The sequence below is a fragment of the Denticeps clupeoides genome, chromosome 2 (assembly GCF_900700375.1).
Source record: "Denticeps clupeoides chromosome 2, fDenClu1.1, whole genome shotgun sequence".
In the NCBI taxonomy this organism is placed as follows: domain Eukaryota; kingdom Metazoa; phylum Chordata; class Actinopteri; order Clupeiformes; family Denticipitidae; genus Denticeps; species Denticeps clupeoides.
This window is the reverse complement of record NC_041708.1, coordinates 30,866,665-30,893,513: the sequence shown is the minus strand read 5'-3', so window position 1 is coordinate 30,893,513 and position 26,849 is coordinate 30,866,665. Positions and strand designations below refer to the sequence as shown.

The 26,849-nt window shown below is 43.0% G+C and overlaps 2 protein-coding genes across 2 annotated transcripts; one reads left to right on the top strand and one right to left on the bottom strand.

The window, feature by feature from the left end:
• Positions 1-410: 410 nt before the first annotated feature.
• tlcd4a (TLC domain containing 4a) lies at positions 411-20,422 on the top strand. Its single transcript, XM_028966603.1, has 7 exons — positions 411-654; positions 5,681-5,850; positions 8,742-8,831; positions 8,992-9,050; positions 11,109-11,203; positions 16,044-16,117; positions 16,618-20,422. Exons 1-7 carry the CDS (start codon positions 640-642, stop codon positions 16,931-16,933), a joined length of 819 nt encoding a protein of 272 aa, XP_028822436.1. The 5' UTR covers positions 411-639; the 3' UTR covers positions 16,934-20,422.
• hccsb (holocytochrome c synthase b) lies at positions 20,417-23,480 on the bottom strand. The gene is made up of 7 exons (XM_028966602.1): positions 23,292-23,480; positions 22,904-23,036; positions 22,052-22,221; positions 21,822-21,970; positions 21,488-21,607; positions 21,312-21,398; positions 20,417-21,227 (listed from the first exon to the last, which is right to left on the bottom strand). Exons 2-7 carry the CDS (start codon positions 23,019-23,021, stop codon positions 21,029-21,031), a joined length of 843 nt encoding a protein of 280 aa, XP_028822435.1. The 5' UTR covers positions 23,022-23,036; positions 23,292-23,480; the 3' UTR covers positions 20,417-21,028.
• Positions 23,481-26,849: the final 3,369 nt, after the last annotated feature.

Sequence of the window (26,849 nt, the reverse complement as noted above, 5' to 3'; positions counted from 1 at the left end):
ACCTTAATTAAAACGTAATTCATCAAGCCACAGCATCATTACTCAGCGCTCCAATGTTGTGGTGCAACCACGATTCATTCCATTTTCGTTAACATCATTAATAATGAATATTATTTCACATGGCCCACATATTCCAGATTTTCAAGCACACTTTCACCTCAACTATTTGTTGGAGAGTTTCACCCCAGGTTCTGCATGCTTATTATTATTGTGTGTTTGTGCATGCGTGTGTGAAAGAAAGAGAGAGAGAGAGAGAGAGAGAGAGAATGAGAGAGAGAGAGAGTATCTCTTTAAGGCTTCGGCTGTAATTCGAGCTCCACAGGAGAAATCGCCTTGCCCTGCAGTAACCCAGCTCCCTCCCTCCCTCCCTCCCTCTCTCTCTCTCTCTCTCTCTCTCCCTCCATCACTGCCATAACAGCGCATCCCGCACCGGGCTCATCATGCCCCGTCCGCGGCGAGCGTAATGAGACGCGCTGCCCGCGCCGAGGAACGCGTTCGTCGCCTTTTTTCGCACGGGGACGACGGCGGACGGCGCATCTCACCGATGTGACTGCGGGCTGCCGACGGAGCCGGTCGGCGCGCTGCTCTTGACGGAAATGCGCGAGTAATCGGCTGAGCGCATCGGCCGCCGCGAGCTGGATGAGCGTCGGGGAGGTAAGCGCGGCGCGGTGCCCGCGGACCGCGTCTCCACGCCGGGGCGCCGCTGGTTTTGTTCCGGGCAATGCGGCGTGAGAAGTGGCCTATCTGGCCATCGCGCCCGATCGCCCATCCATCCATCCATCCATCTATTTTATTTTATTTTTTTTGACGTTAATCAACATTTCGCCCCCAGATGTATTTATTACGATTATGACGATGATGATTATTTTGATTATTTGGGGTTTTCTGTTTTTTTATTTGGCGAGATCGGTCGGTCGCCACCCGATGACAGTTTTGTTTACGCCTCCGTCAGCCCTGGTTTGCGACATCGGATGCGCCAACTTTAATCGCCACAGCACCATCTATCTGCCGCGAACCCGCCGTGGGTCCGCCTGCGTGGGAACGCTGTCACGTCCGCGCCGTTTCACGCGTCGGGGAGCGCGCCCGGTCCCCCGTCCCCCCGTCCCACCGTCCCCCCGTCCCCGCGGCGACAGGAACCGTAGCCGCCGGGCGCGAGCCACGTGTCGGGCCAACTTTTGCTTTCGTTTCCGCGTTCGGAACGGACGCGTGTCCGTGGCTCTTCTGGCACCCACGCGTCCCGTGTCCATCTAACTGTCCATCTGCGTTAACTGTCGCTAATTGGACGCCAGTGACTGTTGGGGGCCTGCAGGAAGGCGCCAAAATCAGACCTTTACATTTACAGCATCTATCAGACGCCCTTATCCAGAGCGACTCACAATCAGTAGTTACAGGGACAGTCCCCCCCTGGACCAATTTAGGGTTAAGTGTCTTGCTCAGGGACACAATGGTAGTAAGTGGGATTTGAACCTGGGTCTTCTGGTTCATAGGCGAGTGTGTTACCCACTAGGCTACTACCACCCTACCAGACCTGGCTCCGGGGTTGTTCCAGATGAGCCTGGGAACAAGATTTGGCCCCACCGATGTGGATCTGAATTATTTAGCAGTGGGGAAAGAAAAATCAATATTTCAGCATTTCCGTCCTTCTGTGACGGTGCTAATTTATTCTTTGTCCATAAACGTCTCGCAGGGACTGTAGTAGTTTCTAGAAGGCCCCCAGTTTGGCGTGGCCGGCGGATCCATAAATTCCAACGACGGGCAAATCCTTCTGGCCCGATTTACATCGCGGGGCACACGACACTGCGAATGAATGGCTGTGGCGTGATCACGTAATCATTCGTCCCCAGGAGGGCCAGGCGACTGCCTGCTTCCTCTTCCCGGCCGCGGTGGCCCCGAGTGCGACTGCTGCGATCTAGAGTTACGGCAGAGTCCCGCATGGCGTCACCGTGACATTTTTCCCACCTCCTGTCGGCAGTACTGCGGTGCTCGGCAGACTCCAGCTGCTTCCGTATGTTACGCTCCGACCTCTGTGTGTCGAATGGCCGCCCTTGGCACCGGACCTGCCGGTTACGAGGGCCAGATATGCCCTGTGTTATCTAGTAAAAGTTTGCGTGTGCGTGCGAAACTTGTCAGGCCTGTTCTGTCCTATCACTTATCGATCTTTTTTTTTTTTTTTTTTTTATCGGTGCTACGCTACAGCAACACACAGAGCTAATTTCTCTTTCCGTTCCGCACATTTCTCATTTACATTTTACATTTACGGCATTTATCAGACACCCTTATCCAGAGCGACTTGCAATCAGTAGTTACAGGGACAGTCCCCCCCTGGAGCAACGTAGGGTTAAGTGTCTTGCTCAGGGACACAATGGTAGTAAGTGGGATTCGAACCCGGGTCTTCTGGTTCATAGGCGGGTGTGTTACCCACTAGGCTACTGCCACCCTTTCTCCACGCCGAGTCTCTCCTGCAGACCCTGCCCTGCCCACCGCAGCCACACACAGGCCGAGGAGGCACACGCTCGGCACACAGTGCAGGCGACGGCGCGGGACTTGGCGGCGGACGTAAGTGCGCGCGTGTCGGGGGACGGGCGGGGCGGGGCGGGGAACAGGAGGGGCTGGTGCAGTTGTATCAGCTGTTATGCTAATGACCGGTGCGCCAGACCGCTCGGCCGGGCCGCGGGAACACATGCTGCACTGCGTCTTCACGCAGGCGGGGTTCTTCTGGTCCTTAGCAGAGTGGCGACGACCCCACAAAATATCCAGATGTTGAGATGTTTCAGTATTGGGTAAAGAGTCGCCCAATAACGTTCCTTATATGTTACCAGACAGTTTGGATTCTAACTGAATACGCTGTTGCATTTACATTTATGGCATTTATCAGACGCCCTTATCTAGAGCGCCTTACAATCAGTAGTTTCAGGGGACAGTCCCCCCCTGGACCAATTTAGGGTTAAGTGTCTTGCTCAGGGACACAATGGTAGTAAGTGGGTTTGAACCTGGGTCTTCTGGTTCATAGGAGAGTGTGTTACCCGCTAGGCTACTACCACCCAACCACCCTGTAAATGAGCCTCTTGTCAGGACTTCCCACCATCTCGCGAATGGAGACCTGCGCTCGCCTTTTCGTCCCGTCCCTTCCTCAGGTAGGCCCACCCTCGCGCCCACTGCATTAGCGGCAGCGCCAACCACAGGTTTGCAAACTAGGTCAGTGTTCACAATCGCGCAGCCTGGAACGGGCAGATGTGGTCACATCAAGATGTGTTTGAGCGAAGCCCCCCGTCCCCCCTCCTGCTTCCCTGTACCGCGGTGCCGGGGCTGTCGGGGTGATTGGCAGATGTATCCGCGTTTGGCGGCTCTCGTTGCCGTTCTGTGGGAATGAACATCTCCCCGCTGGGTCACTGGGACCGGCGGTTTCCGCGGGACCGCTGTACGCGAGTGCATGGCCGATAAGCCGAATGTATCCGCTGCGGCGCCGTTCTGTTTCCCTCGCACACACACACACACACACACACACACACACACACATTTTAATGGCGTTGAGTGTGAATGCGTTGCACGGTGGTTTAAAATTCAGTCAGGCACGTGTTCAGCGCTTATCTTGCTGGAGTGTTTATGCCGCTGCTTATCCAATTTATAAACAACGATAACAGTGGGACCATATGGTCAGAAACCGGTCCACCCCGCTCCCTGGAAGTGACACGTGAGACTTGCCGTCCCCATGTTTGCCCTCTAGTGCTGCCCAGCGCTGGTGCCTGCGTTGCTATAGTGACCGTACGCCGTGAAAATGCTTATCCTCGGCCGGGTACGGCATCTTCAGTGTTTGGCCCGGTGCCTCCCCTTTTTCCTTTTTCCGTGGTCCGCAGGTCTCCTCATTTAGTAGACGGAGCGGGTCAGCTGGGCAGAAAGCATGGGGATGGCCTGGCATGGGTTAATTGTTCGCTCGCCAGACCCAGAAAGTGGGTGGTAGTAGCCTAGTGGGTAACACACTCGCCTATGAACCAGAAGACCCGGGTTCGAATCCCACTTACTACCATTGTATCCCTGAGCGAGACACTTAACCCTACGTTGCTCCAGGGGGGGACTGTCCCTGTAATTACTGATTGTAAGTCGCTCTGGATAAGGGCGTCTGATAAATGCTGTAAATGTAAATGCAGAAAGTCTTTTTTTTTTTACGTTGTTTACACATTGAGGAGTTGATGGCTTGGTCTGAAAAGGTCTGTTTTTGTCCGAAGATAACAGTATGGGTAATAATGGGTTATGGTTCAGGTAGAACACTACACTGCAAATTGTTCAATTTGCATTTAGTGGAAAGTATCTGTTTCTACCACAAACCGGTCATGGTTCTGAACTGGCACACATGCACAAAAAATATGAAAATATGAAAGTGCATTGGAAGATTTGTCAGCAGTTTGGTGCATTGGAGGTTTTGTTCAAACGGACGAGGAGAACAAGAACGTCCACGTCTTGTCCAACCTGGGTGCTTTCACCAAAAAAAAAAAAGGTCACTCGCATCATACAAAGACCCAGTATTTCACTGGCCTTATATTGTTTTATCTGGTATACGGTTATGTTATGTGTTAATGTATATTATACATGTTTATTATACATCTTCCTGCTGCAGTGCCTTTGCTATAGACACATGTTACCCTTTAAGTTTAAATTTACTTAAATTTACTTATATAACATCTACAGTCTAGGGTTAAATTGATATCGCAATATGAATTTTATGCCATTTTGCAAAGCCCTTTCAGCAGGCATATAGAATTCTGGAGGAACCCTAAGTACACTTGAGCTGCTATACTTACTATACTATACACATATACTAAAGCCCTGCTACATGGCCCCAGGCGGGCGGTATCTCTTCCCTGAATGCTTGCTGTCATCTATATTAGGCATTTGTGTGATGCTCTAAATAAAGTCAGTTGGACATAGAAACCGCTCGGCCACAACATTAAAACCAGGAACTCCACGAGACCTCTGAAGCTGACCTGTGGTGTCTGGCATCAGGACGTTTGCAGCAAATCCTTTAAGTCCTGTAAGTGAGGCAGGGCACCATGGATCTGACTTGTTGTTTCAACACATCCCACAAACGTTCAAAGCTGATTGAGATCTGTGGAATTTGGAGGCCAAATAAACACCTTGATTTCTTGTCATGTTTCTCAAGCCATTTCTGAACATACCTATGGCAGGAAGCCCTTTACACATCAGGCCGTGGGGCACAGTGTCTTCTGGCACCTTTCTGTCATGACCGATTTTCAGATTTTCATCTACGTTCTACTTAACATAAAGCTCTTCACATGCATCAGTGAGTTTTTAGTACACATGATCCTGTCACTATTTGTCCTTCCTGGACAAATTTATGGTCCGTACTAGAGGAAAAATGTCGAACTGCATATCAGGTTTTAGTCTTTGCTATGCTGTGTGTGCCAACTGCTGACACATGCCATTTAACCAATGTTAGTGTTTTCAGTGCTTTAGTGGGCTGTTTGAAATGTCCTGTGTAGGGCAGTGTTTTTGTGGGCAGACACAAGTGCTTATTTGTTCTCTTTGGAACTTTTGATTTGTTAAATATTGACTGTGTAGCCCGTGCATTCACCTTTTACAGACTTTGCTAATGGGCTATGTAATGCAGAGCACACTCCTTTTCGATGGAAGCCTGCGACGTCTTACCTCCCGTTCTTCCCCCCAGCTGGGCAGGGTGGCCATGGATCCGTTCAGCCAGCTGATCTTGCTGATCGCCCTGGTCAGTTTCTTCACCTTCCAATGGCTGTTCCACAGTGTGAGCCCTTGGGTGTCATCCAGGATCAGCCCCGGCTTCCTCAGGCTCAGCCACAAGCAGAAGATTGAGTGGAATTCCAGGTACAGCCCCTGCCTTGATGCATAAAGATTAGAATTGCATTCGTGTTCGTGTACATTGTGTTACCTCATGGCGTGGTGTGACACTGGTCCGTGGACTCATGAGAAAATATGAACTGGTTTTATTGTATCTTGGAGGCCTTGAAGTACCTGCAAGATATGATAAAGCCTAGCAGCTTTTATAGTGAAAGCAGTTCTTTGTGTGCCTGGAGAGAGTTAATAGACTGCAAGCCATTTTAAAATAGACTTACAAATAATTTAAAAGCTCTGTTACAAAAAAAAAAAAAACAGATAAGTCTCCATGAAAGAACCTTTCAGAATAGCACACAGCACACAGAATGTTCCAGCACACATTAGCAAAGATGGTTTCATCATTGCTGTAAATGTATTTTGAAACTCTGTGCTAAAGTCGACTAATAACCAAGATTACTGTGGGTTCAGACAGAACCTGGGCATGGGTGATGTGCCCTTAAAAAGGATCCCAGAAATAGAACGAGAAAGATCATGTTTAAAAAGTTAAAGGAAAACTGAAAAGCATGAATTAGTGTTATTAATTGGATAAATTTAAACAAAACATTTTGCTTTAAAAATGCAGTTTGTATAATGATGTTATAATATATGTACATTATATATGCTATAATGTGTTTCACCATGGTCTTTAAATGGTAGTTAAATGTTTTGGTGTATATATGTAATATGGTCAGGTACTTGGCTAAGAATGAGTTTAACCTATGCAAATATTATTAAATATGATAAAAATACACTTTAATAAAACTGTTAAGAAGTTTTAAGCCAATTTCACTGTACAGTGCATCCAGAAAGTATTAACAGTACATCACTTTTTCCACGGCACTTTTTTCCTTCTAAAATGGAAGTATTCTTTGCCATGAAGCTCAAAATTGTGCTCAGATGCATTCTGCTTCCCCTGATCATCCTTGAGATGTAGTCCAGCTGTGAAGAAAACACCTGATTTTACATTATTTGGAAAGACACACGTCTGTCTATATACGATCCCACAGTTGACAGTTCATATCAGAGCACAAACCAAGCATGGAGTTAAAGGAATCGTCTGTAGACCTCAGAGACAGGATTATCTTGAGGCCCAAATCTGGGGAAGTTAACAAGAAAAAATACTTTCCGGATGCACTGTACTCTCGTTTTAAGTTAGATTAGACAGTGGTGAACTTGTCACCCGTGCTTAGCCTTGTTTGTGCTGTACACAGCTCGGCTGTATCATGTAAAACTATACTGTTAATAAAACACGGATACTCCAGTGACCTGACGTTTTTTTTTTCACCTGCCCTTACTTATGAGTCATTTCAGGAACAAAATGTGGTATAAGAGGCTCTCCATAACAGATTTACTACGGGCAACAGTCCTTGCTGTTTTCAACTACGATTTCCCCTACTGGTGTCAAATAAGTCAATTAGTCAAATGAGTCAATTGTGATTTTGAGAAAAGTCAGCTATTATTTTAAATGACCTCCTCTAAGGGGCCATCATCAATGAGTTTGCTCTGAAGATACTGTACCAGTTCTTGTGCTTTGGCTGAAGTGGATGGCAGGTTTTATTAACATTATGGGGTCACACTTGATGCTTGGCCTGACTGTGAACCGCAGTTTGTTTCATAATTGAATCACAGAAAAGTGGATTACATAGATCCCATTGTGGATCCTTCCGCAGCACTCAAAATGGACTGTACATAAATGTTTCATTTCAGATTTGTCTTATAATCTCTCACCCAGGAGTCTTTAGGCAGAAGCTTCAGAAGTGGGGCTGTCTTATCACCTGCTTCCCACTTCTGTTTCTATCAAGCCATGGCTGACCGGGATCACAAACCCAGACCTTTGAGATGCTCCATGAGACTTAAATAAGAATTTAGTTTACAAGTTAGGGATCATTATGCTTTTATTCAAAGCCACTTTATAGCAAAGAGTCACAATTGTTGACAGTGTCAACAATCAGAACCTTTCAGCAAATATTTACAGAGATCAATAATCATTTCAAGTTGTTTGAAGGTTTTTAAAAAATGTACTTTACTTTACTTTACTTTACTTTACTTTATTTTGCAGACGCTTTTATCCAAAGCGACTTAGAAGAGGAAGACACCAGCAATTCTGGTTTGATTTCGATAGAATTTTGAGTTTACAAAACTAAGGGCCCTGATAAGGCCTAACTTGTCAGCAAAGAGCATGCTCGGAGATTGTTAAGTGCTAGACGAAGAAAAAAATGATATATATATATATATATATATATATAGAGAGAGAGAGAGAGAGAGAGAGAGAGAATTATTTAGTGCAATGTGTACGCATGTGTGTGTTAGATTTGTCTGAAATACTTTTTGAATAAGTGGGTTTTCAACTGTTTCTTAAAGGTGGTGGTAGTCTCAGCTAGTCAAATGGAGGAGGGCAAGTTGTTCCACCAGCCAGGGACAACAACGGAGAACAGAGTTGATTGGAATCGGAGAAAAATTAATTAAATGAGAAAAAAAATTTTTTTTGGTGACTTTATGAAATATATGTTTTCAGAAGATGGCTCAATTATGATTCATTGCTCTGGTTTTCAATTAGTCTGTGAAGCATTCAATGTTTTTGATACAGTATAAATGAAGGTCCTCAAGAATAGATCAGGCCTCTTAGTTTTGTAAACTCAAAATCTATAGAAATCGAACGAGAATTGCTGGTGTCTTCATCCTGTAAGTCGCTTTGGATAAAAGCGTCTGCTAAGTAAAGTAAAGTAAAGTAAAGTAAAGTAAACCAGATGACACGTCTAATATTATTAAATGTAGAGCAGAACATCCATAGAAGGTCTCAAAATTGGATGTGGCCACTTGCTGTGTTCTGTCCTCCTGAGGTTAACAGGTGTGTCTGTGGTGTGTTTCTGTTCTCTCTGTAGGACGGTGTCCACCTTCCATGCCCTACTGGTTGGGCTGTTCTGTCTCTACATCTTGTTCTTTGATGACGCTGTCAATCAAGACCCTGTGTGGTGAGAACGCTGCTGTCGCTCTCCAACAGCACTGCATGCTGGGATTGTTTCAAAAAGACAAATGGCGCTGCAAGTGCACTGTCAGTCATTTTTTGGGGATTGTTGTGCAGCACTGATTCTTACTGGGTTACTCTTCTATCACGGTGTCATTCTGTAACAGGGGAGATCCTACACTGGTGAAGATAAATGTGGGCATAACCACAGGCTACCTCATCTCCGGTGAGTTCACGCCAAATACACATTGTGAGACATTGGCACTGGTGTGATGTTCTACTAAACTCAACCTTCACCTACTAAACTTTGACCACAGTTAAACAGCACTAAAATCCTATGGTATAGCACTCCCTCTTGTGGTCTGCTTCGTAATAAAATTGTTAGTCACTGGGTTTTAAACCGAAAATTATAGCTGACAATGGTTGAAAGGAACAGCTTTCCCACTAATGGACGAGGGGGTGTGAAAAATGCTTTTCAAGCATATGTCCATTATGGAATGGCACTCTGAAATATAATTCTGGATGTGCAGACAACAGGTTTGATTTTTCACACACTCACTGTTGCAAAAATACAGTAGTTCTAGGCTTACTTACCCCGGGTTCTTGAACTGTTCCTCTACTGGAATGTGTTTGTATTGCGTATCTCAACATGTCTCTTCACACCATAACTGTAGCCTTGGTTGCCTAGGAACTAAAAGAAAAAGTGACAGAAATTTCACATTAAGTGCAAATCAGGAGAAAAAAAAAACCCACAATAGAACAGAGAGAGAAAATAGAATATTGGAAATTACATTAATTCCCATGTAAATCTGCATCTTAAGATTGTGGTTGATTTTTTGGGCTGCTATACAACATTCTGGCTTTTTTTTACATTGCATTCTTTCCCTGCCAATGTGTATACACATCAAACCACATTGCAAGTCCACACTGGGAAGTTTTACTGAAGAAGACGAGTGTTTACTGAGATGTCTGGTCAAACGAGCTGTTCGTGCCATTAATTTTCTTAACAGCTTTTGTCTTGTCAGCCTTGCAGAGGTCACTGCTAAGGTCGATAAATAGATGGATGTTAAAATGAATACTTTTCTTCCTTGTGGTCTGAGTTAGTGGTGCCTTTCTGACTGGCCGTTGAATTGCTGAATTGTGGGCTACAAACATCAGCTAAAAATTTCAGTGGGAGAATGTTGTCCCCTCTAAGAGCCCATGTTGAACATCTGAACTGTTATTGTTACTGGCGACAGCCCATTACTCTGTTATGATACTGTATGTGGTCTCAGGGAATGAGAAGATAGGTCTTTTTTTTATACAAGAGAGTTCATTGCTCCAGTTAATGACAGATTGTTTTTTGAAAGAAAAAATCTTCAGTTGTGAGTGCTGTTAAAGTTTGGTGTGCTGCAGTTAACAAGTATGAAACTGAGATAGCAGAACGTAAGCCCATAATATGTGGTCCATTGGTTGGTTTTGTTGATGCAAGTCTGCAGCAGAATTGTTTTCACTTTACCATGGGAGTTTACACAAGATGCATAAATCACCACTTCTATAATGCCATTGCAATAACCAGGATGCTAGGTCGCAACAAATAATTTTTTTAAATAATGCATGTTAAACATTTTCTGTATTTCTGAGTTTTTATGAACAGGTGCACAGTGGGGCAGTGGTGGCCTAGCGGATTAGGAAGCGGCCCCATAATTGGAAGGTTGCCTGTTCAAATCCTGAGCCACCAAGGTGCCTCCGAGGTGCCACTGAGCATTGTACATTGTACATTTACAGCATTTATCAGACGCCCTTATCCAGAGCGACTTACAATCAGTAGTTACAGGGGACAGTCCCCCCCTGGAGCAACTTAGGGTTAAGTGTCTTGCTCAGGGACACAACGGTAGTAAGTGGGATTTGAACCTGGGTCTTCTGGTTCCTAGGAGAGTGTGTTACCCACTAGGCTACTACCACCTGTAGTAAGAGCAAAGCACCGTACCCACACACTGTGCGCCTGTCATGCCCACTGATGGTTAAAAATTTCGTTGTGTGAATCGTACTGTGCTGCAGTGTTTCACAATGACAATCACTTCACTTTCACTTAAAACAATACAAAAATCTACATTAAAACAAGCATTCTCAGTCACTATGTTAACAAGAAAAAAAGCAAGAAACTAGGGATGGTTAATGCACTTGTCACTTAATCAAAATTGTAAATTGGCAATAATGTAAAACTGCCTTGACCAATAGTGTTATAATGCTTTGTGTTCTCAAAAGTCACCTCTTCTTTCTTCCTTTCTGTCTTGTTTTGCAGATCTGCTGCTCATATTTTACTATTGGAGGGCGATAGGGGACAAGTTTTTTGTAGTTCACCACGTGGCAGCATTGTATGCTTACTACTATGTACTGGTGAGTGCCCTATTGTCCAATAGCAGAACGTGCAGGCAAGATGGGAAAGCGACGACCAAGGGTGAACTGTGAGCCATATCTCAGTTTGAACAGGGCGTAAATAATTGTTAGCTCTGCTAACAGTACTAGCATCTACTAATGGAGTCATGTGATACTTAACTTGGTGCTAAATGATGAAGGCTCAGCTCATGTCAGGCAAAAAGAAAGGGCGTTTTACCATTTTTGGCTTGATCGCTTTTGTAGATTATGTTTTTTTTTTTTTTTGCTTTTACCAGAAGTCGTGTTACACTGTATCACTTCCCTGCATCCGAATACACAGTATTCATTATCATTCTGTGTTTAAGAACATAACACGTTACTTACTTATCAACACTAACATATTATTTGTCCATTGAACTTTACATTCAAGATAACATTTTATATATATAATGTTTATCCAGACAAACATTATAACAATATTTAGCATGATAACCAGTTTTTGAAGGTCAATTTTTTGTAAATTAGTTAATTTAGGACAACTAGCAAATTAGCATTAGCCAGTTAGATATATTGGAACGCACCTCAACTTTTACATTTATTTAAGTTAGCACAACAGCGAACTAGCATTAGCTAAGTTTGATAACAAATAAAACTTTACAGAAAATTGGTTAATTTAGTCACTTTAGCAGGATGGCACAGTATCATTCATCATCGCAAACAGATTTTCTTCTACTCCTGCTGATTTATGGGACTATGTTGTGTAGCATTTGCGAGCATGTTTTTCATAGCGAGGCAGTAAGAGTATTCGGATGCAGGGGTTGACTGGTATATTAGGTTACACCTGTATTTTTACCTCTATCCTCTGGTCTAACATTAGCTTTTCAAATAAGCCCACAAACAACCAGTTGCTAATCATGTCTTGTCACCTTTGTGTGTAGATATGTGGTAAAAATGAGATGTTCACAGTCTAGATACTTTGGTTCACCCTTGGTTCCGTTGGTCTATAACCCTCTAGGTCGCCAGGTTCTGTAGCAGAATGATTATGGCGATGATGGTCGTGGTATTTTTTGCATGGAATGCTCATCGGTGGTTTTGGCAGAAGCCCCCTCACCTGACCACCCCTCCTGCTGAGTCTCCCGCTGCTTTTTTTCCTCACTGGTCTTAACGCGCCATTCCGAGCCACACTTCTCTAAAAACCTGCAGTGCCGATGCTGAGCCATGTGCATGCCTTCAGCGCTCAGCTCTCCTGCTGTCATGGTGGAGGGTCTCCTGTGTGCATGCCCTGATTTGTGCCGGAGCTGAGTTCCACGCGCTCTTTCATTCCCTCCTCTTAACTCTTACCCCGCTCTCTCCCTACCTCTCCCTCTTCTCTTGAATTTCCTCTTGTTCTAAAGCTGAATGCATTTTGAAGACCAGACTTTTCTTACTGCCTGGTCACTGTAGTTTGTTATAGATGCACCTGTGGGTCATGGGCCATATCATTCCTTGTTCAGATTATAAAATCCATAAGGCATACAGGTTGTCTGGAAACAACAAAAAAAATACAGTCGGCCCTTGCACAACATTTTTAATTCGGTAAAGGGTCCAAAAAAAATCAGGGACATCTACAAAGGCTTGTTGATTTATTTCTGTGTAAGTTTAGCTTTATTCATAGCAGCGTGATTAATACTTAGAATCCTAAAATGACAGCATGCTTGTTTCAGAGGGTGCTCAGCTCCTTGGCACAATGTGTTTGCTTTTTCGTCCGTATAAAGCAGCAGAACACAATAAATGCTGCGAAACCCTAAACAAGTTTTAAGGCATTGCTGTGTCGCAAAAAAAAAAAAAAAAAAAAAAAAAATGAAGACGGTTTCTTTCCACTTTTCCATCACAAGCTCCTAAACCATGTTCTAATGAGTTCCTTGGAACCCAGTAGCAAATGAATGAAACCTAGACCATACTGTCACTGGATACTTTTCATGACTGCTGCCCTAAAACATTATTAACCAAGTTTGGAGGAAAAAACTAAATTACTTATTTATGTTTGGCTGATGCTGGACATTCATTACTGACATCTTGCATGGAACAAACCCTTTGGGCAAATGATAATAACACAAAAGCTTTAGATCTCTCACGTTGTGTCAGCTCTGTTGACTAAATGGTTGTTTTCATGCATTGTTGCCTCTCTGTTTCAATGTTCGTCGTGTTGCTACAGTTGTGTGGCCATTCTTTTGGCACAATATAATGGGACACGTTGTGGATCACATAATTTATAATTTCATTAGAAATAAGCCCTTGCTTAGAAGATAAATATGTATGTGTTTTACTTTTCAGTCCCACAACTCATTTACCTGATTAACAATAATCAATTTTTTTCCTTTGATATAATATTGTCACATTTATGAATTGTAGGTAATTCTATAAATATGCTCTTACAGCTGTTCATTTATACATACATGGTTATTGCATCTGAAATAATGTGATGGCTATGAAAGGCTTACATCTAAGTTTAGAAGAGCATTATAGAATTGTCCCTGGAGACATTTTTTTGTAGTTTGCAGTCTCTGGTCGCAGGCTCTTGGTCTGTAATGACCTTGTGTCCTGCTGCTTGTTCAGGGTGTAGACAAGATTATTTGTGCTGTGTGTGCATGTCTGAATCAAGTTAGTGTATGTATTTTGTGTGCGCGTGTGTGTTGCCGTCTCCTTATCCCCCTTTCTCTTGCTTTCAAGTGTATCTCCACCTTTCTTTTCAAGTACGCTCTGTCCGTGTGACTCTCTGTGTACTCACCTGACATGACCTTTTTTGAAATAACGCCGTTTCCACCTCTCTTGACCAACCACGAAAAACAAATCCTTCATGCAAAAACTACCAAATCAAAGTTTAGCTGCATTTGAACTTAAATGAATTCATATAAAAAGGCCAGGCTTGACTGATCTAGATGGAGTTGGTTCCTGTCTTGTCTGCTGTTGTGCTGTTGAGGAACACTGAGCAGGAATGAAGCCCAGTCACAGTATGGACTTACCAGTACCTAGGGGTACTAGCATGCATATGCTGGAAAGTTCATATCTTCTGGTGAAACCAGGTGTATGTTTTCTGTGCTCCCATCATGAGTAAGTATTGTCTAACAATTGCTTCTGCTTTCAGTTCCAGAGGTAAGTTGGAGTGCAAAATAGTGAGTGACCAATTTTTGCAATTGCTTTCAAATGTGAATCAGAGATACATTTTTTTTAAGGAAACTGGCCTTTGCCCATCAACAATAATGGGCTGTAGGTCTGTGCAGAAAGGTCTATGCATTTAATTTTCATTTGCATGGCTGGCTCTGCTGACTTCCTCTACTGACTTGTGGCTGTTGGATGCATATGCACTTCAAGCCAGGGGACCATATGGTTGACCTGAATATGAGACATCCCCCTATTTTCCAATACAGATTTTTGAGAATTCATTTTTTTATGTTTTTTGATGATAAAGTAGGAGATTGTTTTAAACAAAATTATGTTATATATTCCATTCATCTTAATTATGACAATAAATTAAAACTGGCAACACTAGTGGCTGGCACATTAAAACACTTACAAAATATTGTGTTTGGCGCCATCTACTGGTATTTCCTTTTTGTAAGATGACTAATTTTTAACAAATTTTAAGTATTTTGAGAAAAAAGTCTTATATTCAGGCCAGTACTGTGTAATGTTTTCTTGGTCTTTCCTTCTATTATGATCCATACATTGTGCTTATTGGATTGTGAGTTCTGGTCAACGTGTTGGTAGCACAACTCAAAGTAATTTACTTCATTCCAGACCTCTTTCAGCCTTGGTTTCAGAGTCTCATTGCAGCACAGTCTGCTCTGGTGGAGGATGTGTTTTATTCCTTCTCCTCTCCACTGACTGCCTCTGCGAACGTTACATTACTAAAAATGCTCATAAATGGATCGCAAAACCTGAAAATAGTGCTGGCACACCATAAGGAAACGAATCCTTGGATTTTGAATCTAAAACGTGTTTAATCAGTCTTGCTTATAAAAGTAATGAAATAAATTTTAGAGGACAACATCAGACTTGTATAAAGCTGCCTTGGGACAAAACCACAGTGGTCCATGATATTCTATTCTGTCTACCATGAAATTACTTTGGTGGATTGCTGTATTACATCATTGCTTTCTCTCCAACCATGATGTTGGAGAGAAGGGGACACTTTTATTCCTTTAATACTTGACCACGTTTGTCTTTTGCTCTTTTAACCATGAGCGGGAAAGAACTGCTCAAAACAAGCAAGACAGAAGAACTCCCCTACATATAAAGTGCAGAGTGACAGTCGATTGTCCGGCATTATTTTGTTCATATGATGTACACTGCCTTTTAAAATGTAATTTAAGGGTCATTTATACATTTTATTTTCTTTTTGGATGGGAAGCAATATTTTGGTGCATTACAAAGGCATCAGATGGGTCATATGGAGGAGTGAGGAACTTTATTAGCAACAATTAGCCTTGAGTCTAAATGGAATTCTGTGTTCATTAGCCAATGTCTGTCTGCAAATGACAAAAACATCACACTAGTAGAGTATCTAGTGCATCAATAAATGTGGGGTCAAATTTCAAACATTTTGAATGACTTTATTATTCTTTCAGGGCTTTTTATAGAAGAACACGGACTAAACTTTTGAATAGTAGTGTATTTATTACTGAGGTATGAACTATAGGTAAAGACGCCTGTCAAAGACTTCTTTTAGACAAAACCTCATATTTCAGCTCAGTGTAATGTCTGTGGTTGACACCTGTGTGTTCACATTTGAGAGCCTTTTTTTGTTGTACACAGTGCACGGAAACGTGTTTTAACATCATTCTTTTCCTGTATCATTCTTTTCTTTGCCTTGTTCTTCCAGGGCCAAGGAATGTTGCCTTATTTTGCTAACTTCCGTCTGCTTGCAGAATTTTCCACCCCATGCGTAAACCAGCGGTAGGTACAATAGTGGTCCTAGCACTGATATGTAAAGCGTCACTTTTTTACTGTTATGCCAGATGAATCATACATTTTAAATCCAATGTCAATCAAAGTTAATGGGAAACAATGATTTAATCCTTCCCCAGCCAGGTTAATGATATTAATTTAACCTCTAAAGTGGCTCCTGAATAGCTATTTAAACGATACATTTTGTTTGACCATATTTCTGTGTCAGAAAGTAGCATTTTCTTGTATTTCCACGTATCTTCCATGTAATAAACAGGTCAGCACATGGCTTTTTTCAGAAACTGCCTTTTTCCCGCTGCTTTATTTGGCTTTTGCAGCTATTTATGAATGTACGAATATGGCTGTGTGCCTTCAAGAACACGTTGTAGCAGTAGCATTTTGGCTGCCATGTTATGCCATGTCCACTCAAATGCTTTCTGCACCACAGGACATCATCTAATACCCGGCGTTGCTTAACGTTGTGCCAACCTGCTCACCTTTCTTTCCAGCTGGTTCTTTGAAGTGTTAGGTTACCCCAAATCCTCCAAGCCCAACATCGCCAATGGGGTGCTGATGGCCCTCGTGTTCTTCATGGTGCGGATCGCTGTAATGCCAGTCTACTACTGCCGCATGTACTCTGTGTACGGCACAGAGGCCTTCTACCGTGTCGCGTTCGGGGGCCGCTGTGCCTGGATTTGCTCCAGCATCTGTTTGGACATCATGAACGTCATGTGGATGCACAAGATTGCTCGTGGTTGCTACAAAGTCCTTCGCTCTGGTCAGCATCGAAAAACAGACGTGCAGGAGAATGGCAAGACTGATTAGTTTTATTTAAGAAAGAAAAAAAAGACTTTTATAGAAGATTAAGAGAATTCACATAAGGAACTACATGCACAAGGTCTTCGTTTTAATTTTTTCGCTCGTTTCAGCATTACCCAGTTCTTCTTGCAATCATGTTCAATTGAGAGGTACTGCGGTGGCGTATGGGCTCTCCGCCTGAGATCCTGCGGCCTCCCAGTCTGTGAATGTGACTGTGGATGGCAGCTTGAGCAGCCAAGCAGTGAACGACCTCCTGAGCAATACTCTCAGTGCATGGCCAAGATATTTTCTTTCTCACTCTTGTGAAACGTCACCCATGACCATTGTTTGACTTTGACGAAGTACTCTGCCGAAAGACATCCGAAGCACCAGATTTTTTTTTTTTTATTTGTTTTTTTAAACTTGTTTTTTCATGTTGCCTGAACCCCCAAAGGTGGTCTTAAATTTGAAAGATGGGATTCTCAGATAGGATAAAGAGAACCTTAACTATTTTTTTTATGTGCCAGAACTTTATTCAGGAAGAAATCAATGTCCTAGAGTGTAAACAGTGCCAAGGGGAAAGCTGCACGTGGGATAGAGGGATCGATCTTTGGATCCAATTTTCTGGCTGGCGACCCAAAATCCCATTTCACCCGAGCCGTGTCTGAGAAACCGACGTTTCTGAACTTTGAATCTTCAGGAAATCATCCATTAAACAACTGTTGCTTGATTTCCAGACGTTGGGTCAGATCTTTCTTTCTTATTTCTTTCTTATGTTTGTGTTCGGTGTGAGGGAACAGTATGCTTTGTGAGATCTTTGTTGGGTGCTGTGATGCTCACATAGGTGATTTTCACTGGGAATGTGCAAGAAGAAAGGCCAAATACTGAGTACTGATATCAGTGGTTTCACTGTAAACAAATTCAACTGAAGGCCCATATTTATGACATTTTTGTTTGTTCTCCACAATATCGTTGATGTTGTACAGTCAATAGGTGCATGCCACTATGCTGTTCCTTGAATGTTTTTGCATTATAGCTAAAAATACCAATGGACATCTGAGAACGAAAAAGAGATTGGTGTTTTGAATAAAACTTCATGTACTTTATGTGTATCCACTTAGTACTGAATTTGAATTCATACATTATGGGAATTGGAATTTTTTTTTGTCTTCTTTATTGTACACAAAAGAAGGTATTCTGCCGTGAATGTGGCCAGCGGACTTTAAAAAAAGTCTTTGTAGGTTGGCTTTAGGAACTTTTCTCTGCATCATACACGTAATTTATTTAAAACCAGCTACGCACTGAGAGAGCATGTCAGTGTTTGTACCTGCATATTTATTCTTTTGATGGGGAAAAAAGTGTGATATTTGGCTTAACAGGTGTTTGTGATATATCTATAGTAGAGATCTATATATATATATATAAGGGAAGGTGATCATGTTACACAGTCATATGAAAGTTTTGTGTAAAATAATCTGCGTTTTTCTCTGTATTCGCACAAGCATCTTATACATTGAATGAGGCAATGATGTTTCACACGTTTGTATTTTATAAATGCGGGTATTTTAATGTGAATGGAAAAGACGAGAGTTAAACTTGATTTTCTTTTTTATTTTACACTTGAGTCATTCTCTCAATGAACAGTTTACCAGTCTACTTGAATTTTTTGCTCAAACCTTGTGTTTTTGTAAGACGGGCATGAAATGGGGGAGGTTTTTACATCGTACGTTGGGAACAGAACAAGCTCAGTGTCAGCATTTTGCCTTCATACGTGTTTGCAGATTATTTGTGCTAGTTGCCTTTTTTCAAGCATTTATTTTTGTATTCACACGAATTGTTTTGTTTAAAAGCTTGCACCATGCAACATTCATGTTAAAGATGCCCTATATCTTTTGTATGAGTTTTGTATATGCCTTTCATATTTTGCCCAGTGCAGTTTGATCACCTCCAAGAGAAAATTATACAGATGTTTTGGATTTTACACCCAATCAACACCAGCATAATTTAGGATTTAAGTAGAACTCATTTAATGATAACATTTTTTTTTTTTTTTAAATAAAACTGAATTGTCTATGAAGAGGCAAGACACTGACAAAGAATATATCACATGTTTGTGGTTTTGAGGGACTGGAACACTGTATACAACAAAAAGGCTTTAATATTCAGGTCAGCTGATACACGATTAGTCTTTATAGTAAAGGCATGTTTTACCCCTCATACTCACTCCAATAAGTAGACAAGAAATTTCAAACTCACATGAATAGTGTAGGATGATACTTTTAAGAAAACATACTGAACTAATTATTCCTTGTATCGTTTATGTGATTGCATGGAGGCATTTGGGGAGGGCCTGAAATCTTACCTCTGTCTCAAGGCCAGTGTACTACTACATCATTATCCTGCATACGTGAAATAGTGAGTTTGGTTTGGCATGTTTAAAAAAAAAAAAAAAAAAAAAACGTCTACACTGTTCATTTAGAAGATGTGGAAAACTTGGAAATTCAAAGCAAAGAGTGTGTCCAGAGGGGGATTTTTTATGTGGATATTTTGAGCCTCTGCACAGGAACATTGTAAACATGTATAATACTTTCACGTATGATTTTTCTTTTTTGGGTAACTCTTGTAATAGCCTCGTGTAATTCTAGGATGTTTACAAACCTGCCAGCCAGAGTGTTGGGGTTCCAGTAATTTTGTATTGCACCTTGGCTTAGAGTTTTACCCCCATGAAAGGCCAGCACACCCCATTTGTGAAGATTAGTTGCACTTACTTTGGTTGGCATTTCCCCTCCCCCCACTCATTTGTGTTACTATTACACTGACATTGTGAAGCCATTTGCCTCAATAAAGCAATATGCATTACCAGTGTTAAACACTGCCTACTCTTTTTCCACAGAGACCCTCAATACATCAGCCACTCTGCAGCTGCACCACGCCCACCAGCTCATTTCAGGCCTGGAGGGATCTTTTCAGTGCCGATACTGACACTCTGTGGTTGAGCGCAGAAGTGTTCAGACATACAGTCATGCTAACGTTATTAGGATGGCACTAGCGGCACATTTGTTTTAATGTATTGGCAGGAGTGTAATGAAAGCAGAAGATAAAATACATTTTAATGGTTGGTCGAAGGATGGACAGCCGTTGAGGCATTGTGGCTTATTGGAGTACTTAATTGCTGCAATGAATTAATGCAATTTATACCTACAACAATTTAACTAACATATAGTTAATGTAACTATAATATAGTCATTTGTGATCATTACTGGTTTCATAATGGCTCTTCCTGATTGGGTAGTCAGCTGTAAATCAAGACAAAGGGGCGGGCTTAGACATCATTACTGGTTGATCAGGCTGCATGTTGCCATGGAAACCAGTAAGTGAATTTCAGCTCTAGGACAACAGTGTCTGTTAAGGGAATTTGGCATGGAGAAGCAATACGACTAAAATGGGCTTTTTCAGTAACTACTTAACAGATTTGCTACGTAACAGCAATAAGAAATAAACACAACCAGCTTGAAAGTCTTTCAAATGTATTTTGGTAAATCAGGGATTAAAATTACATCCAAACCATTCCTTCTCATAGTGCAGCATTTAGAGACAAAAATGAAAAAAATAATCATTTTAGTAATAAATATGAAACACAAAGAATAAAGTAACACTGTACAACACTTGCAACTCCCTTTTTCAGAAGTAACATGACAGGCTTTACACTAAAAGCCAATTATATTTGTAAAATGTAATGTTTGTTGTAGGTGGTGGAAAGATTTGTTTTAAAGAAATTACAGTTATGTTATAGAAATTATAAATATGAGCATTTTCTTCCCAACTCTGTTCACAGTTTAACAGAAAAGTCACAAACCTGTAAAACAATCACGAAAACCTGAATAAATGCCAACTGTATGGATACTAGAGACCTACTCATGCTAAAACTGTGCAGAATTTCCTGAAAGCTTAAATGAAAACTATGCAGGACACCCTCAACTATGTAATGCACACAGATGGTAAAGAGCAAGTTTGTTGACATGTATGCATTGCTTACATTCAGCCATAGAAAAACCCAAATCTTAATGCAATCACCATGGCTCATAATTAAATTCCACACAGCGTTGTCACGTGTGAAGATGTTCACGAGGTCCAGCGCCACCATGCCACTTTCATTCTGTCCCATACAGCGCCAAGAGAGTCAAAAGCTGGGCGAACATCTAGTATTGAGAACTGATATGTGTTCTTGTCAAGGTCGCCGTCATAGTAATCAATCACATAACGAACTTCTTTGCCACAGCGGTCCACAATCCAGTCATGGCGATCGAAGGGCAACTCATACCTACAAGCAATGGGTCAATGAAATTTATTACACCATTGGTTCACAAAGTGGCAGGAGGAAAAAAGGTTTTGGAACATCCCTCACCCCATCCAGTGACGTATCCTTGCCCTCGGCGAATACTCCTTTGCTTTGCCTCCAAAACGTTTAAGGGTTGGTCCGCACGGACATTCACTACAATGCGATAAAAAAAAAAAAAAGTCAGCAGACCAACACCTCACCATGCAGAACACTGAACATGTAGCCAAGTGGCGTTTACTCACTGTGCATGCATGGCCTCCCACTTCAAGATCTCATGCCAAGCTTGCTCGTTGTTCTGGTTATGAATCTTGATGATGTGGCTCATGTCACGAGGGTTGAGGTCATCCTCTTTCCAGCGCCACCTTCCATTAAGCAGATGTCAAATTGGTCAACATATAACAGTGGTGTAACATATGGATGTACCAGCCTTGAGATCAAGGAACAATTCTAATCAAACCTCACTTTCTACCATTGTGTCCCTGAGCGTCTCCAGGGGGGAACTGTCCCTGTAACTACTGATTGTAAGTCGCTCTGGATAAGGGTGTCTTATAAATGTTGTGTAAATGTGTATCCTACCCCTTACGGAGCATTGCATTCCAGAACATCTGTTCAGAGGGGTAGACCCAGTTTTTGTCTGTTCCACTTCTGGGGATGGTGGATTCTTCTCTGCTCAAATTCAGGGGAAAGGGCTGGTCACGGGCTGGAATTTGATTTGGTGGAGGCATCTGAACAAAACAAAAAGAAAAGTGAACACGACCACATACGTAATAGCATGCGACTAGATGCAATCTCTGGTATCAACATACCATGTTTGACGGGTCAATATCACTTTGGCCTTCTCTTGCTGCTGCTTTCATTGGGCATTCCACAAATTCATAAGCTCTCTGCTGATGAACAGGCCCTTGCTCTGCAGTCGGTGCTTGTGGTGCTGCCGCCTGATGCATTGGACATCCAGATGGAGGGGACGGTGGGGAGCCTACAGAAAGAGGGTTAAATAGCAGCTTCACGCAAGGTTGGTTAAAAAGTCCAGCGATATGAACATTTTTTGGCTTGTATCTGAAGTCTCTTTCCGAAATGCAGCCGCTGTGCAGAACTGCAGCCACACAATGAGATTTCCCCAGGATTGGTTCATTTTTACATCTAATCACAATGCAACTGCAATGCTTCGCATATTTTCAAGCCATGACGGTTAGAGCAACTTTTTATTTATGGGGAGGCGTGCGAAATTCTTTGGCCAGGTAACCTTAACCTTTATGACTACATAAGGGGGGCACATTTCAGATCCAGCCGCCCGAGATGTCTCTCTTTGAACGGCCAAAGCATGCTTTAAAGCGTAGGGTGGTAGTGGCCTAGTGGGTTAGACACTCGCCTATGAACCAGGGTTCGAATCCCACTTACTACCATTGTGTCCCTGAGCAAGACACTTAACCCTAAATTGCTCCAGGGGGACTGTCCCTGTAACTACTGATTGTAAGTCGCTCTGGATAAGAGTGTCTGATAATTGCTGTAAATGTAAATGTTTAAACCTATCGCCATTTCAAACCACTGCAGGCACCACAGACAGGCTAGGGGACCTCGTATTAAACGTTAAACAATCACACAAGGTCAAATTTTCATGAAAGGGGACTTGCAATGAATGACCCGGAGGTGCGACTTACTTGTGGTGGCCTCCCGGTGCATCGGACAGCCCCGCGGCGGGGACGCGCCGACGTCTGGGGCCACCGCGGCAGCTTCTGCCTTGACAGTAGCAGCAGGACTGGACATGGCCTCGCCCATTCTGGCGGCGGTTCCCTATTCCGGACAAAAACACATGAATAGGTTCCCTATTATCACCCAAGGAATACATTGGAACTGAAACCAAGGTTGGCTGAATACAGTTACTTGCAGAGTGTCATTTAAGTCACAGGACTTAAATGACATAAAACCATACAACTACACACAAATACCTCGTATTTAAATCGAACAGACAAGACTGACTGTCTGCCAGCTAGGAGGCTAGCTGGTTAGCATGTGTATATTATGTCACAAGCAGAAAGGCGAGCTTACGAAAGAGTGTTCTTTTCTTCTTTCTTTTTTGATCGAAAAAAATCCTCGAGCAATTAAGATCCCCCCCAGCACGCTTTCGGGGGTGCAAACGCCAACCGTCGAGGTCTAATCAGGCGCAGCGTGGCCCCCAATGTCATCGAACCAGCGTGTAAGGGTACGGCGGCGTCGCGCTTACCCACAATGCAACGCGGCGCCGGCCGCCGATTCCGTTCGCGGGCGTCAAAGCTGCGCAGTTCTTTGCGCACATCGCAACGTCTCGTCACGAGTGTAAAGTGTTCACATGCTTTCAACCGAGTAAAAAAACAAACTACAATACAGTCAGATCTTTGGTTAAATCTGTTACAAACGAAGCAGCAACTTTAATGGAAACCAGTATAATAAATTAGTCCGGGACAGTCCCCCCCCCCGGAGACACTCAGGGTTAAGTACATTTACATTTACATCATTTATCAGACGCCCTTATCCAGAGCGACTTACAATCAGTATTTACAGGGACAGTCTCCCTGGAGCAACTTAGGGTTAAGTGTCTTGCTCAGGGACACAATGGTAGTAAGTGGGATTTGAACCTGGGTCTTAGGCTAATTCACCCTGTATATTGACTACCAGCCTATATATTCACCATATATTGAACAAGTCACAGTGATCTCACAGTGTTTTGGTCGATAGTGCACTACATACACAACATCCACTGCACTTTATGTACACTCTTATGTACACTCTGTTTATAAGATTTAGATTTTTTGTCTATTATATTGTACTGCACATTGTTCATCTATACACACTTGTAGACCTATGTACATTCATACACATATTTATATTCAGTATATATGTATAAACGGTATAAACATATTCTACAACTTGTACAAATAACTCTTACACACATCCTTACACATTGCTGTTGTTTTTTTTGTTGTTCTTCTTCTCTGTACTTGAGAGACACCAATCAAACTCATTGTATGTGCTTGCACATATTTGGCCAATAAACACGATTCTGATTCTGATTCTGATAACGAATGGCTGTTTAACAATAAAAAAGTGGTATTTGCAACAGTTGGCCGTTAGGTGGCGACATACGCCCGCTCATTGTCCCGACGGGAAAAAAAAATACCTTCGCCAATTTTGTTTGTGCTGGTATTATGACATTACTATATATGCAAATCCTTTAGCGTTGTAATTTAGCCCTTTTTTTTTTTGGGACTGCGTGGGAGCGCTCTTTGTTGTCGGGCTGGTTGCTTATTTGCACTCCACAATATGCCCAGGCCCAGCTTCATCCCCCGAAGATGCCTGCTTTTATTTGTAAGGTTAAACAGATGGATGGTCAAGCAGAAGTGAACTTTAAGTTCCAAAGTGACTGCTAAGTTATGGAATACATTGGCCGACTTGTCTTCCTAGAGGCAGTGCAAGCTGCTGACATATTGGCAGCTCCAGCTTCCCTTCCCTGAAGCGGAGAGGACTTAGCCGGGTTCATTTAAAGTGTTTACACAACAGCACATCCTCTGCTATTGTACGAAAGGGGGAGAAGAGACTCCCCGATATTAGTGCCAGGAGGGCATTGAGTTTCATATGAGTGATGAGGGGCAAAAGCTTCGGAGACAGAAAGGATGAACTCCAGACGCTCAAGTGAATGAAGAAGGAGTGAAAAACAAACACCCGCCCACCCACCCCACCAAAAAAAAAAAACAGGTGCCTCTGCCATGGACGAGTGAGTGGGTGTGAGAAAGTGAGCTGCAATCACAGCCAGATTAAACCAAGCCACAGGGGTGTGTGTGTGTGTGTGTGTGTGTGCGTACGTGTGTGCCTCCAAAGATGCAGGGCTTGCCTTCGAGTGCACATAGTGCACGTTGCACCCGAATTGCCCCGAGTGAGAGTCCCTCATCACATTTGCCTACGTTCTCATTGCACAGTATGCCATTAGGAGATGTTTCAGATCACCTCCACGCCATCACGCCGCCGCGCCTGGGCTGTGAAAACGCCTGTGCCGGGTGATATTATGTGCATGCTACATTTCCACCAGGGCAGCGGCTTGGCACAGGATCAGATAGCTCCAGCGCAGCACAGATACACGAGCAGCCTGTGGCATTTTTGTCCGACTGGATGATTCTTAGCCCCGCCTCGCCATCACCACCACCGCCATCTATTTCCCCCTCACCGCGCTGTCCCGACAGTGTCCTTCCATTACCATACCAAAGGGATGGCGAGCCGTGCCCAGTACGATAATAGCTCTTTGTCTGCACGTCAGTACAGTTTTATCACGTGTTCGGGGGGACTTATGTGTGCTCGTGTGTGAGTGTGTCTTGCAGAATGTGCCGGCAGTTAGCGGTAATTGGTATTCCTGACAGAGCCAGTGTACACGGGCTCATTTGAATGTTGGCCAGTGGTTTTTATGACTATATTGATCTCATCCAAGCCCCAAACAATGCTAATGGAAAGATGGATGGCTTTCAATTTTCTCTCAGGTTAATATAAACAGCCGCTGGTGGTGACATGGTTGTCCTGCCTTACGTTGAAATACGAGTGTTACGGCAAATTGCAAAACTGATAGCATCTTCAAACTGGTAATTGCAATTGCTTGGCCAATTTCCCACCCTTGGTAGTAAACACAATAAAACAAGAGCATGTTCAAGTGCAAGGGTACAAAGGGGGGGTACAAAAAAAAAATCAGGTTTGTCACACAGTGCTGTCATGTCACTGTGGATGACATCTTAGTTCATTGGCAATGTGCTCAAAAGCATCAGACTGTCCACCAACAACCTGCCTAAATCTGATTTAGCCATTAGCTACTTGGTTCTAAGCTAGGTAGCAGGCTAAAGCTAACAATACCATCACACCACTCCAATGGCTTGCAATTACATTTGCACAGTGGCCTACACAGGCTGGTTCTCCTCTCAGCTCCTTTGCTTCTCAGACAGGTTCAAACGCTGGGTTGTAGCAAAAGAGCTGAGAGGAGCAGCCATGACAGGCGCCCGGGGAGCAGTGTGCGGGGACGGTGCGTCACTCAGTGGCACCTCGGCGGATCGGGATTCCGACCGGCAACCATCCGATTATGGGGGGCCGCTTCCATAAACGCTAGGCCACCTTGCCTGTCAGAGCTGCCAGAAGTCTTCTTTGAACAAAGGAGAGCCTTCTAGAAGGACAACCATGCAGCAATCCACCAATCAGGCCCGTGTGGGAGAGTGGCTGTCTGTCTCATTGTTGTCTACATGTGTTTTTGTTAAATGTTATTCTTGCACTGCCTGTGTGCCCTGTTCGCACTTTAAGTATTTGTCTGTGTTGCACACATGCACTTCATGTCAGTATGTAACTTTGTCTAATTGTACTGTCTAACATATATATATTAACTTTAACTTAATACACATTAAATAAGCAAGCAATAAATTAACACTCCACAGTGTTTAATAAACAGAATAAATGTTACACACTGAAGTTACAGATTAAGTGAAAGACTGAGATGGGTTGGGATTATATACATGCGAAAAATTTACTACCATTGAGTCCCTGAACAAGATATTCAACCCTGAGTGCCTGTAGGGCGACTGTCCCTATAACTACTAATTGTAA